Source organism: Procambarus clarkii, unplaced genomic scaffold, assembly GCF_040958095.1.
Source record: "Procambarus clarkii isolate CNS0578487 unplaced genomic scaffold, FALCON_Pclarkii_2.0 HiC_scaffold_151, whole genome shotgun sequence".
Lineage (NCBI taxonomy): Eukaryota > Metazoa > Arthropoda > Malacostraca > Decapoda > Cambaridae > Procambarus > Procambarus clarkii.
This window is the reverse complement of record NW_027189184.1, coordinates 203,795-218,644: the sequence shown is the minus strand read 5'-3', so window position 1 is coordinate 218,644 and position 14,850 is coordinate 203,795. Positions and strand designations below refer to the sequence as shown.

The 14,850-nt window shown below is 44.5% G+C and overlaps 1 protein-coding gene across 1 annotated transcript; it reads right to left on the bottom strand.

Moving 5' to 3' along the window:
• Positions 1-567: 567 nt before the first annotated feature.
• LOC138361034 (uncharacterized) lies at positions 568-11,385 on the bottom strand. Its single transcript, XM_069320501.1, has 2 exons — positions 10,743-11,385; positions 568-1,862 (listed from the first exon to the last, which is right to left on the bottom strand). The coding sequence occupies exons 1-2, from the start codon at positions 11,383-11,385 to the stop codon at positions 568-570; spliced, it is 1,938 nt and encodes a 645-aa protein (XP_069176602.1).
• Positions 11,386-14,850: the final 3,465 nt, after the last annotated feature.

Sequence of the window (14,850 nt, the reverse complement as noted above, 5' to 3'; positions counted from 1 at the left end):
GACGCTAAGCCCCGGAAGCACCTCAAGGTAACCTCAAGGCAAGGTAAGGTAACCCCAGATTATTGTCCCCATTTTCTCTAGATTCCGTTTCACAGAAAACATCTTCACGGGCGGTCCAGTCCCGTTTTCGTCGAGGGGGAAACTAAGATAATTGACAGAAAATAAATATATGCAAGTTCCATTTTTATTTCCAAACACTGGTTAGTTTAATTATTAAGATCAGGAGTTTGCTTATTATTCAGATCTGGAAACAACAACGTATTATTATTATTTCATGTTTTTTTTTCATCCAAACATATGGAAACAAGTATTTATGTTTTAATTTTAGAGGAAAGAACATTATCAAATATTTGTTTTTTTTCATAGGAAAGAGCAAACATCAGAAAAGACATAATTCATTCATTCATTCATTCAGTATTATAGATATCCCCCCCACCGGTAAATTAAAAACATTATTTATTTTCATCGTCAGTTCTTTTTTATTTAACAAATAAAAAAACTACAACAAATACATAACATTATAATACACATAACTGCAATAATATATGACACTGCAATACATTCAATTTAATTAAGTTTTCGCATGACGCCCGAGGACAATAAAGCTGCTTCGTGCATGGTCGGCGTGAACAAGTCCATGGTTGGAGTGGGCTCTACATAGTCTGGCTCATAGAATTTTCTCTGGCCACACTCGAAGAGGTCCGAGACCTCATCATCGAATCCCTCTACCGGCTCGAACTGTGTTGTGAACATGTCAATCGTAGCCAGGCCCAACTCTTCCATGGCTAACGATTGATTTTCACTAAACAGTTCCACCACGGCGTTTAAGGTCTGTGAAGACAATATGTCCTCCGCGTTCAGCTCTTGTGTCTTAGGTGCCATAGGGGATACGCGGCACACCGTGGCTAATTTCTGGGGTGTCTGTCGGACATCCTCGTCTTCACTCTCGCTAATGTGGGTAATTGCCTCCCGCTGGCGGGTCGCTGGGGGAGGCGGGTTAGGGCGTCTTGTAGGAGGTACATATCCCGAAGTAGATGGCTGGGGAGAAGCCTCGCGGTTGCTCGACTTCTTATCATATGGGGTCGTCGTCGTCGTCCTCTTGCGTCGGCCTCGCGTAGATAGCCTAGTCCGACAGGGCCCCGGTGCGGGCCCCTGTGCAGGCCGTTCCCAGGTTATTTTGCATTCTTCCACAGGGCGACTTGTTGGCTTTGCAATGTCCTTCATCAAAGGCGCTGTCGAAGCATTCGTTTTTTGAGCTATCTCTCCACTCTTCGCCGCCTTCTTAGCTTTGGGCTCTGTTGTTGTTGTTGTTGTTGCTTTCGTTTTTAGAGCCATCTCTCCACTCTTCGCCGCCTTCTTAGCTTTGGGTTCTGTTGTTGTTGTTGTTGTTGTTGCCTTCGTTTTCAGAGCCATCTCTCCACTCTTCGCCTTCTTAGCTTTGGGCTCTTTTGTTGTTGTTGTTGCCGTTATTGGGAATGGTCCTGGCCCCGCCGGGGTCGGCACCGCAGTCATTGCTACCACCCGTGAATCCATAGAGTCAACAACAAGGCGGGCCACGGGGCGGGACTCTGGCGCCGGCCGCGTCTCAGGCAGGGGCATGGGCACCGTCGGCTTGGGGTGCATAGTGGCCACAACGACATCTGGCACTGGCTCCGGCATCTCCGTAGTCTCAGGCGAGGTCGTAGGTGAAGTTGATGAAGTTTTGGGGGCTTGACACATCAGCCGAACATTGGCAACACCACTACTCTTCAATATATCCGCAACATCATGGGGCGTCACCCCAGCTGGCAGGATGAGAGCAGTCCCAAAGTTTAAATTGATCCCACCAGTCACCTCAATTTTTGAGCATCCGTTCAACAATTCTGCAAATAAAAAAAAAACATTAATAAAATTTTATATTCACCAACAAGAAACATAAAAACACACACACACACACACACACACGTTCTCACCTATATCAGAGTTATGTTAAAAAAAAAAAAAAAAAAAAAAAAAAAAAAAAAAAAAAAAAAAAAAAAAAAAAAAAAAAAAAACTCACCACGGGCAAATTTCATTTTCAAAAACTTCGCTTGTGGGCTTCTAATGATGACCAGAACCAAGGGCGTTCGTCGGTGGGCAAGTTAAGTCAATGGGCCTCAAAGGGCCTTAGGACTGGGCTTATATATATACCCCTAAAAACCTCTACCCCCTCCCTGACCCCCCCACCCCCTCAGGCAAGCTAGGTCACCTGCTCACACAGGTTATTGCACGCCTCCTGGGAATCATCTCCCAGGCAAAATGTTGTTTGACAGAGTGGCATATTCAGGTTATCATACGTAAATTTCACAACCAAAGCGTCATTTTTGCTGTGTTGTTCATATTTAAAATCCTGCGCGAAGCACTTTTCCCACCCCTAGATGGGATAAATAGTAGGTGAAGTATAACGCATAGTTCCCGCAGAAATAAGTTTCCAACTGCTGTATTCTGTCATTGAATATGTGCAAATCATATTTTTCAAAGCTATTCAATATAACCTTAAAATATTTCGAATACGTTTCAATTCTCGGGTTTCCAAAACTATCAAGAATGACAATTTCTGTCTTAGTCATTGCTTTGGCTATACAAAATGTAACCCAATGACCCATTGTATCTGCAGATTCTGCATCTAGTGTATTAATTATAAATACCACAGGATGGTTATAGATCTTTTTCAAAATTTTTCTTGCATCATTGGCGAGATAACATCCCAGATATTGCACCTCCCGACCCAACACCCCGTTCAGCGCTTCGTTAATTTCAAGACAATTCATAGCTTTACGCTCTCGTATCACAAACTATTCTACGTTCCGCATTAATTTTCAGGATGCCAGTGGTGCCACCATAAAGCAAAATGACTTTATTTCCCACCACAGGTATTTTAAATTCTAGACTAATTCTCAGGTTGCCAGACACTTCCAGGGGCATTGCGTCCTTTATAGTTTCGGGCTGTAAATTGAAAGCCAGTATAGTGCCGCCGTAAACAAATGCGTCATAGGATAGCGTGTGGGCATTATCGAAACCTAAAGCTTGTAGCGTCGTATAATATAATTTTGCGCAGTTGTGTGGAAAAGCGCAAGCAATATTAAATAAAGTAGTGCTATTCAGAGTTATAAATACACTCGTGAGCTGACAATTCTCAAAATATAATGGGTTCTGGGCATAGCCTCCTGACATTGCCTCCATATCTACGATAATCATGTATAAACGCTCAGGAACTACAGTTCCCCAGGGTTGATCCATTGTAATTGTCCGCTGTCCTGTGCCCAGTATATAAGTCTTTAATAGGGTTTTGTTAAACGTATATGTTATCGGGGTGTTATTTTGTATCAATGCCTTATTAATGGCCGTTAAGCCGGCTGGGTATGGCATTATGCGATCTATCCACAACCTCGCCATCTTAATATGGTATTTAAAGTTAGCATTATCCCTTTCGCTATGAATAATCCATTTATCCGGGTTCAGTTCGAGGCGAATGCGCACATCCACATTATCCAGAACGTATTCGCTAATTGTAGTAACATCCGCCAATAATTTAAAGCATGTGTGCACACCCATAGTTTTCATCTCAGTCATTTGCTGCTCCCTTTCCTCAGTCATTGCAGCAAAATATTCGTCGGAAAATCTGCTGGGGTCATTACCTTTAAAGAAATGCGCTAGTTTCCGATATCTCTCAGCTTCGCACCCCGAAATAGTAGTCAGCAGCTTTATATAACTCCAGTATGAGAATAGAGAGGTAGTTTCGACCACAGTCTCATTGAAATACACTACTATAGATTTGAATAAAGTCTGTGATAGACCATTACTAATTGTTACATTTTCTGTATCCCCTATCGCACTAGCTCCATCTTCGCCCGTTACTGCTAGCGATAGTTTCAAAGCCAATGACGACATATCTAGAAAGTGGCCATTCACGCCTTTAATGTTAAATTCAAGATACGTATCTCTAAATTTATTGCCCCCAGTATTTAGTGGCAAAACATCAATAGTTTGACGCGAGCTATAGTGGCCTCTACCATCCTAGCGGAGAACGGCTTGGGAAAGGCGTCAGTTATTGCAGCGGCATAATTCCCCAGTGGTACTTGCAGCCCCGCCATGCTATCTTGTCAATAGTTGTTTCGAGGGTGATTCAATTTTTAAGCAAACACGTCATTATATTTCCCTCCGTCGATTTTCCTGAACAAATTTCTTGTTTTGCTTTGTTTTTGTTTTTTGTTTTTTGTCTTAATCCTTCTGTTCCTTTTTTTTTTTCTTAACGACCCGCCCGCCCACAATTTGCTTCCCAACATGTTTTAATGTTTCTAGGCCTCTATGTTTGAGCGACTGTTTTAATGTGCGTTCGCCACTGTTTATGTCTTGCATGACATCCTGGCCCATACTCAATGCAGCAGGGGCCAAGGTTCTCATCAAGAATGGTGCCGCTCGCTTCGCCAGTCCAGTTATGAAACTAAAAATCCCACCCCCTCGCACAAGACGCCTAGTACTGTTAAAAATGCGGACATCCCCTAAACCGCCCCCTCTCCCGGAAACGGGGGGGGCGTTAGGAGTATTAATAACTCCTCCACCGACGGCGGGGTAAAATCGACGCGCATTTTGCAACTAGATGCGAGGTAATGAAGATTATAGGCTTCAATGCTCAATTATATAACCCCCAAAGTCGGCCTTATATGCAAAACTGCAATCGTGCAGCCTCGCGCATCGAAATAAACAGGATTGCCTTCTTGATCGGTCATTGTAATGCTCACACTGTCGACAATTGAAGTGTTCAGAGGTTTATATAACTTCTTATTGCCACCGTCACTCCCATTCAAAGAGACAACGTCCAGTATATTGACTAACTGATCACCATAACTCGTAGGCATAATTTTGTCGCAATAAATACACAAATTATCCATCATTCCTCTCGGCTGTGGTGGGTAGACACATAAATCAGTTTCCTTGCCTGTCTCATATTTTATACCCCTGATTAAATATATGACATAATCCTCACCTGTCTCGGCGCCTATTACCTTCCCGATCGCACGCCCGAACGATAGCGAAATTCGGCAAACCATATTATATACCTCTTCACCTGGTCTTTGGAACTGCAACATTATGGCGTCGCTGTATACGACACTAAATTTATTGCGATTATAGCTTGAATCGTATTTTATATACGTTGTTCCATATTTTGGATACAGCTTTTTATAAGCTTTATCTATAAAGCTCAATTCCTTGCTTGACAATATATTGGCTATTTCATTGTTAATTGCATTATTAATTTCCTTTATGCTTCCTGCCAAAATGTTGTTTTTCAGTAAAAACTTCGAATAGGTGTGTTTAAAGCCCGTCATTTGTACATTGGTGCATATTAAACCAACCCTCACATAACTCTCTAGATCGTCTTTCATAATCACGTAATGAGATGTGGGGAGCAATAATTTCTGTAAACACATTTCATAGGTGCGCTTGGGATTCAAATTTAATTCCTTATACAAGCGATTTGAAAAAGAGCTGGGAATGTTATCAGGATACAGATCTGCATTGGCAACGTTGGTCGCGTATATGATGTGAATGTCCATTCTAGCGACAGTACCAGGTCACGGGAGGGCAATGAATAAATGCTCAAATCGCCGTAATTTGTTTTTATTATGCCAACCATGAGGGGGCGACCCGATCCCCGCGACCACCGACCTTGACCCGCTTAGGATGGAGGTCAGAGGCCGAACCAGACACGCCCCGTCTCCTGTTAATTCCCTCATCGTTAACCTGTCTGCGAGCCGCGGTGTTTCTAAATAGATCCATAGGAATTGAAGCCACATTAAAAAATAATTTTGCTAGAGGTAGTTTAGTAGGGGCAAATAAAGCATTGTGGACCGTCATCCCATATATAATATCATTAATTATATGCAAACCAGCCACAGGACTCATTATATTGCCATTAACGTCCCATTTAACAAGCCCACTCTCGTCGAAATATTTTAAAAGTGCCCTTGCATATTCGTGATGTATCGCTTTTAATCTCAGATTTATCAGATGTGCTACAGTAGGATTAGATCTTTCGGGCTGGGCGTTCTCAGTCGTCTGTTGCGGGGGCGTTGGCATCGGTATCTCTGGCACTGTCGGCAAAGGGGCCGGCACTCGCTCGTCCATTATTTTCCGCGGGAGTAAATAATACTCTCTCATTTGGTAAATAAACGCGACAACAGATTAACGGCAATGGGAAGGAGAATAGATAGGATATTACCACCCCGTTTGCTAGTTAATATTTTTTTTTTAATTGCCGTGGAAGGTTTTTTGCAAGCTACCACACGAATTAATGAACTATATTTTTTCAGTTTTTTAAAACCTTGCTAGGCACGGGCAATTTATTTCTTAAAAGATTTTTAAATATTTCCGAGAGGCAATTTACGTGTGGCTTTTTGAAATTTTCAATTAATTTCTTTCTGCTGGAGTAATTAAGACCGGCTAATAGTCTTATCAGATCCCAGTATTTCTGAACTAAAGGCTCCTTCATAGTTTCAGTACGTCATAGGCGTCGACTATTATAGACTGTGGGTTGGTTGGTGTTGTCGTCGTTGATCCTTCTCTACGGACAACCCAACCCACAACTCGGTAGAGTGCTTATACCTCGCTAGGAGATCACACTAGGCGCTTCTGGCCCTTGGAGAGGGGCTCAACGTCACACATTTAGGGGATGCGGCTCCAACACTTAGCCTCGTTGTCATGTGCACACACCCACTCGAGCCGCTGTGACTCCCCACTCTCTCCTTAGGTGATATGATCTCCTCGATCCCCCTTTGACTTATTAGTATTACCTTTTACCCTGTCCACGGCAGTGGTTCTTGGTTCTTTCTCTCTCTCTCTCTCCTTCTTTACTACCTCCTGGGAAGCCTCACTAGGACTAGGGCAAACACCAGCAAATTGGGATACATTTACTGGACAAAGCACATACACGATACATACACACATATAATAATAATGAATCCTATACTCTATAATATCACTATCAGGTTGCACTCCAACACCATCAGAACTCTATTATCAGCTTATCAAGTGGTATCCTATCTCCTGGTTCACCACCTGATACTATCAACCTCCTCAAGTTGATCAAGTCTACATACACTGTTGCACCATCAGCAAGAGAATATATATATATATATATATATATATATATATATATATATATATATATATATATATATATATATATATATATATATATATATATATATATATATATATAAATGTGTACAAAGAAAATCAGCATTTGAATGCAATAACATATATCAGCATAAATGTTCCTTGCTACACTGCAATGATCAATCGATCACCCTATCAGTCCTAGAACGCATACAACCGCAGGTAATCCAGCCTACGTCTGTAACTCTAAACTTCAGTATAAAACACTCCTTGACATAAGAATGCAAACAGTCACTCACCTCTCACTGCGTCTTGCACACTAATGACAACCAAACACTATCAATTCCCTACAAGTAATCCACTAGAACTTCCCTTCCACCTCTGGAAGTTCACTACCCTAATATCTTTAGGTTCTTCCGGGCTTCACTACCAGGATCCTCTGCAGCTTCTCCAGGCTGCTATCATGAAGTTTCCTTGAGTAACTACGGTGCTTCAACCTTCTGCTAGGTTCCTCCACAGCTCTCTTGGCTACTACACCACCTCTACAGAAGCACGTGACACTCCTCTTCACTGCTTCTCCTCACAGCTCGAGGTCCTCTGCTTCACTACCTTGGAGTCTCATCAATTACTTCATCTAGGCTGGCTTCGAAGTTCTCAGCAACTTCTTCCCCAAAGACAAACCTGCAACCCATCGACACTCCAATAAAATGTTCCCCTTTAACACATAAACAAAAATAACCACACAATATGCTTGCCTCAAACCTCTATCTGTTCTCTACATACAGTGAGAGTAGACTCCCCCGTTTTGCGCGGGTCCATACTCCACCTCGCCTGGCGGTGGTCCTCACTCGCTGGGAGGGTCTTCCTCCGTCAGGAGCCGGGCTCCCTCAGTCGTCTGTCAGAGCTCAGAGCGGACGGACGTCGCTCCGTGCTCCTCCCTCTTCACTCTCCTATTTCAGGCTTTCTGCCTTATTAAAACATGTCTAACTTATAAATAAACATTGCTACTGTCGCTGGGCACACGACCAACTACAAGCAATCACTATGAACTGGCGTATATCGTGCTTACCACAGATTAACTGGTCGAGGGCGCTTTCCCTCTGACGGCGTCTGGTCAGGGCGCTCCACACAGCCCACGAAAATGCCTCTGAGCAGCTTATTGAACTCTGCTCGTCGACCAGGACTTGAGACCACAACGTTCCCAGCTCGGTTCCACAGCTGGCACGTCTACACACTTCTCTTCTCTTCGAGATATATCACTAGGGGTTCCCTTCTGGCGGGAGCTCACGGAGCGCGGCTTTCCCCTGCGATGTCTGGCACTCAAGTGAGGTCAAAGCCCTTCCAGAAGCGAGCCTCATGCCTCCAGCAAAATGTCCACATCTCCTAGCCAGTCATTTATCTGTGTTCTTCTTCATTGCCCATAATCTCAAACTGTTATACATATCCAAGCAACTATTTTACATATGGGTTATTACCTCAATATTTGCTAGAACTTTTAGTTAGGTCAGGCTTGATGAATAACTTTCAAGGAGGGAGACTCGTTTCTCCTGCAGGCTGAGATCATAACACTCCCCTCCCCTTATTTTTTAGAGTTATTCCAGTGGCAAAGCTCTGGATAATACATCCGCCACCACACTGTCTCGTTCTTCACCCGATATACTCCCTTAGGAGTCTACAATTAGTTCGTTGCACCTTCCAACATCTGGCTCACAACTCTCCAGAAACACGATCTTCTCATAAACGATTTGACTTCTCTGGCACCTCTTGGCTAGGCTGTCCTCCTTGGACGCCTGCACTCCATCGGTCCACTCTACTTATTGTTTCCACCCTCCATTTCCTCGTCTTCTTCTCTTCACGTCCAGAGTCAGACATCTACTGTCTGTACCTCCTCTGTCGTCTTCACACTTCCATCTACGGCCATTATACTTTCGTCTCCTTTCATCATACTTCACTCCCTCGTCTTCACCGACGATTCTCCCTTTCGTCTCCTCATTTATCCGAGATCTCATCCTGTTTGACTTACATCGAGTCCTCGGCTTTCTTCTATTCCTCCATGCTTGCATCATCATCCTCTTCCCGCACTTCTCACCTCTATACAACTCCATTTCTTCTCCTTCAACTCTTCTTCGTTTCCTAAAAGTTTCTTCGAGCGCTGTACTACATCCAACAGCACTCGACCGTACATGTCGCTTTACCTCTCCTAGAGTGCTCGTAAGCATCTCTCCACACAGACCGTCTCTTCTCCTTTCATTTTCTCGGCTATTACTCTTCTTCACTATCTCTCCTCCACGTTTTCTGTGAAACATGTCAACTCCTGACATCTCAAACAACTTAACTCCACTATCCCTATGCCTCTGTGCTCGTGGACCACTTGACGCTCTACTCCCGTCCTCAGTCTGTCCACATCTTTCCTCATTCCTACTCAGCACAGTTGCATTCGCCTTCCGACCCTTAATTTCAGCAGTCTGGGCTCTACTCAGGTCCGCTCTCTTCACATGATTCTTTTTCGGCTGGGCCGTCTTCACTTTTGACCTCACCGAGACTTCATTCTCCTGGGCTGGACCTTTATCAAACAGCCACGCTATATCTACGTCGATATCTTCTACCGGTTGAATCGACACTGTCTTATATTCTCCAGCGTCTCCCTCGTCGGCCACCTCTGCCTTCATCACTACCGAGACAGGGTTTTCAATGGCTTGGCGGTCTCCTGACTCATCTCCTCGGATGTCAGTCAGGTTCACACTCTCAGGTGTCCCACCCGTGCCGTGGCCTTCTGGGCACTCCTCTGGCACAGTCTCCGCCATGACTCTTGGCAACACCTTTGTCCCGCACAAGTCATTCCCCAGGATCACTTGGACTCCTGGAATAGGTATGTCGGGGCAAACTCCCAACATCACCTCCGCCGACACATATTCCGACCTTAGCTCGACAGTACAAACGGGCATGTCACTCTCAGACAGCAACCCATATACCTTCATCTTACTTCTGCCAGCTAACCGTCGATCATTCCCAATCAGGCTTCTCGTAATCAAGCTCTGATTAGCTCCGGTATCTCTTAAGATACCAACTTCTACCTCAGGTTGGCCTCCTATACTGATCCAACCTTTGCTCATGAACGGCCTATACCTCTCGTTCACTAAGTTCATCTTCTGTGGTTTGTCTCGGAACACATTAGTATGTTTACTTCGGGGGTCACACATGGCCAGGGTCACAACTCTTTTGCCCTGCCTACAATCTCGCATCACGTGACCCAATCCGTTACAATTGTAACACCTCACCTGGGAAAAGTCTCTTCTATATGTACCAGAGTAGCTCTGACTCTGCCCACTCGTATTGGAGTTCCTCGGCCCAGGTACACTACCTGCACTCTGTGGGGCTTTACTGGACTCTTGATTCCCTGGATAACGATTAGTTTCTCGTTTGGCTCCTCCATCCTCACTTTCAGACGAAGTGCGCGACCTACTCTTCCGAGTTTTAGGGTACTTACTTTTATCTGCCCATTTATCAAAATTTTTCTCACCCCAGACTCTTCTGGGTCTTTCATAATTTCTTCCTCCCCAGACTCCATTGGATCTGCCATTGCTGCGTCTCGCCTCGCTTCTCACTCTGTTCTCCCTTCGTGCCTGTGTTAATTCTCTCTCGTTCTGCTTTAGCGGCCTCCATCTTTATCATAGCCAGTTCAGCCTTGGCCGTTTCTTGTTCGTCCTTGGCTCTCTCTTGTCCGACTTTAAGTTTTTCCTGTTCAGCTTTAGCTTTTTCCTGTTCGGCTTTAGCTTTCTCTTGCTCAGCTTTAGCTCGCTCCTGCTCGGCTTTGGCTTTCTCTTGCTCAAGCCGAGCCTGCCTCTCTTCACGTTGCAGCTGTACCTCATTGTCTCCTGGTTCCAACTTTGGTTCCACCTCGCGCCTCTCAAGGCTGCTTTCCCTGCTGCTACTTGAGTTTACATTAATTCCTTCGTCACTTGGCGCATCATCCGTTTCCTCTGAAATTTCTTCCAACCTATCGGGTACTTCATTCTGAGGCAGGGCTTCAGCTCCTCCTTGCTGGCACTGTGTTTCCTCTTGTTCACATTGGCGTTTCGCTTCCTTCTCTTCTTCTGCTTTTTGTTCCCTTAACCAAGTCCGCAGCGCCTCGCGTCCATCCTCTACCTTATCATGCCTACCCTTTAGGCCGAAATGGTCTTCCAACATCCTTATCTGCCTCCTAGTGCACATGTCTAGAATCTTCTCGTCACGAGTTTTGCAGAACATGCTTACTCTGTCTATCTGCATTATTGCCTTGATTTCCTTTCGTTTACTAGACGCCCTGTTTGACTTCAACCTAACACCATACATTTTACCGATCAACCAAAGTTGTTCCTGGGTACAATTTTGCAAGATTTCATCATCCCCTGTATCAATGTACTTCTGGGCTCTCGCAAGGTCTTTCTCCGAACCTCTAAAATTCAGGACCGCTGTCATCCTGTCCTGTGAGTCTTCCCAAGAGAGAGAGTATACACCTGCAGTCACATAGTTTATTTCAGCAAGGGTGTACAAATCCACTCTTGGACAGGGTGTGGGTGTGTCAGTTCACTCTCCCGGACACAGGCCCCCAATTTATTATAGACTGTGGGTTGGTTGGTGTTGTCGTCGTTGATCCTTCTCTATGGACAACCCAACCCACAACTCGGTAGAGTGCTTATACTAGGAGATCACCCTTGGCGCTTCTGGCTCTTGGAGAGGGGCTCAACGTCACACGTTTAGGGGATGCGGCTCCAACACTTAGCCTCGTTGTCACGTGCACACACCCACTCGAGCCGCTGTGACTCCCCACTCTCTCCTTATGAGATATGATCTCCTCAATCCCCTATGACTTACTAGTATTACCTCCTACCCTGTCCACAGCAGTGGTTCTTGGTTCTTTCTCTCTCTCTCTCCTTCTTTACTACCTCCTGGGAAGCCTCACTAGGACAAGGGCAAACACCAGCAAATTGGGTAACATTTACTGGACAAAGCACATACACGATACATACACACATATAATAATGATGAATCCTATACTCTATAATATCACTATCAGGTTGCACTCCAACACCATCAGAACTCTATTATCAGCTTATCAAGTGGTATCCTATCTCCTGGTTCACCACCTGATACTATCAACCTCCTCAAGTTGATCAAGTCTACATACACTGTTGCACCATCAGCAAGAGAATATATATATATATATATATATATATATATATATATATATATATATATATATATATATATATATATATATATATATATATATATATATATATATATATATATATATATATAAATGTGTACAAAGAAAATCAGCATTTGAATACAATAACATATATCAGCATAAATGTTCCTTGCTACACTGCAATGATCAATCGATCACCCTATCAGTCCTAGAATGCATACAACCGCAGGTAATCCAGCCTACGTCTGTAACTCTAAACTTCAGTATAAAACACTCCTTGACATAAGAATGCAAACAGTCACTCACCTCTCACTGCGTCTTGCACACTAATGACAACCAAACACTATCAATTCCCTACAAGTAATCCACTAGAACTTCCCTTCCACCTCTGGAAGTTCACTACCCTAATATCTTTAGGTTCTTCCGGGCTTCACTACCAGGATCCTCTGCAGCTTCTCCAGGCTGCTATCATGAAGTTTCCTTGAGTAACTACGGTGCTTCACCCTTCTGCTAGGTTCCTCCACAGCTCTCTTGGCTGCTACACCACCTCTACAGAAGCACGTGACACTCCTCTTCACTGCTTCTCCTCACAGCTCGAGGTCCTCTGCTTCACTACCTTGGAGTCTCATCAATTACTTCATCTAGGCTGGCTTCGAAGTTCTCAGCAACTTCTTCCCCAAAGACAAACCTGCAACCCATCGACACTCCAATAAAATGTTCCCCTTTAACACATAAACAAAAATAACCACACAATATGCTTGCCTCAAACCTCTATCTGTTCTCTACATACAGTGAGAGTGGACTCCCCCGTTTTGGGCGGGTCCATACTCCACCTCGCCTGGCGGCGGTCCTCACTCGCTGGGAGGGTCTTCCTCCGTCAGGAGCCGGGCTCCCTCAGTCGTCTGTCAGAGCTCAGAGCGGACGGACGTCGCTCCGTGCTCCTCCCTCTTCACTCTCCTATTTCAGGCTTTCTGCCTTATTAAAACATGTCTAACTTATAAATAAACATCGCTACTGTCGCTGGGCACACGACCAACTACAAGCAATCACTATGAACTGGCGTATATCGTGCTTACCACAGATTAACTGGTCGAGGGCGCTTTCCCTCTAACGGCGTCTGGTCAGGGCGCTCCACACAGCCCACGAAAATGCCTCTGAGCAGCTTATTGAACTCTGCTCGTCGACCAGGACTTGAGACCACAAAGTTCCCAGCTCGGTTCCACAGCTGGCACGTCTACACACTTCTCTTCTCTTCGAGATATATCACTAGGGGTTCCCTTCTGGCGGGAGCTCACGGAGCGCGGCTTTCCCCTGCGATGTCTGGCACTCAAGTGAGGTCAAAGCCCTTCCAGAAGCGAGCCTCACGCCTCCAGCAAAATGTCCACATCTCCTAGCCAGTCATTTATCTGTGTTCTTCTTCATTGCCCATAATCTCAAACTGTTATACATATCCAAACAACTATTTTACATATGGGTTATTACCTCAATATTTGCTAGAACTTTTAGTTAGGTCAGGCTTGATGAATAACTCTCAAGGAGGGAGGCTCGTTTCTCCTGCAGGCTGAGATCATAACACGACCCATTGGTCGAATGATTGATCATAACCCTCGTATCTGACTTTATATTGCAACTGACCGTCGACTTCTCTCTTGCTCAAAACCTTTTCAATATTGAAGGCGGCGGGCAAATGGGTGAGGGTTAGTTCTTGTCTATAAAACCCCTCGTCAATATTGCCACCGTTCAAATCTTTCAAATAGTATAAAGGGACCCTCTGGCTATTGTTCACTCGCGCGATTGTGAAGATTTCTCGCGTATTCTGCTGTTTGAAACCTTTTTTAAATTTCGAAACGCGATCAGATAAAGTAATGCGTACTGTTTCGCCAACCTTCAGCTGTGGAATGATGCCCCGCGATGTTTTGCCTGGGTTTTTATACATTAAGTTAAATAGATTGACAATCTCTCTTGGTTTTGTTAAAGCATGCACCTCTCTGGGGGTTCTGCCCCCCAACCCTCGGTGTGGCGAGACATTATATGTTTTTACAACGTCAGGCAGCACCCCTATATATTTCAATGTGTTGTGTGAAGTCATATACTTGTAAAGCTTAGTTTTCAAAGTGCGTATGAATCTTTCGGCTATGGATGCTTTTGTTTCCTGAGAAAATACACTATACAGCACAATTTTCTTAGAGGCCAACATCTTTTTCACACGCGCGTTGTAAAATTCACCCCCGCGATCTGAATTAATTTTCCGCACCCCGCGCTAGTGAGGTGTCTCTAGTATAGGTTTTAGTGCCCTACACACAATGTTCGCGTCTTTACTAGTTAGCGGCACTACTTGAGCAAACCTGGAGTATATGTCCACACAAACAAGCAGATATTTGATGCCATTATTCATCCCGGCCAACTTCCCCATTTCTGCTAGATCAACAGACACATAAACCCGTGGTTTAGGACTCAAAACTCGTCGACGCGCGAATTTTTTTTAGGTTGTAAATAATGCAGCGTATATGCGTCTGAGGATT

What these genes read in the sequence shown, in the direction of transcription:
- LOC138361034 (XM_069320501.1), bottom strand. Translation starts at nt 11,385, where the DNA reads ATGTTCTGCAAAACTCGTGACGAGAAGATTCTAGACATGTGCACTAGG. An exon ending in AGGCACGAAGGGAGAACAGA is followed by an intron (nt 1,863 to 10,742) that starts GTGAGAAGCGAG and finishes TTTTATTTGCAG; the next exon opens with AATTGTTGAACGGATGCTCA.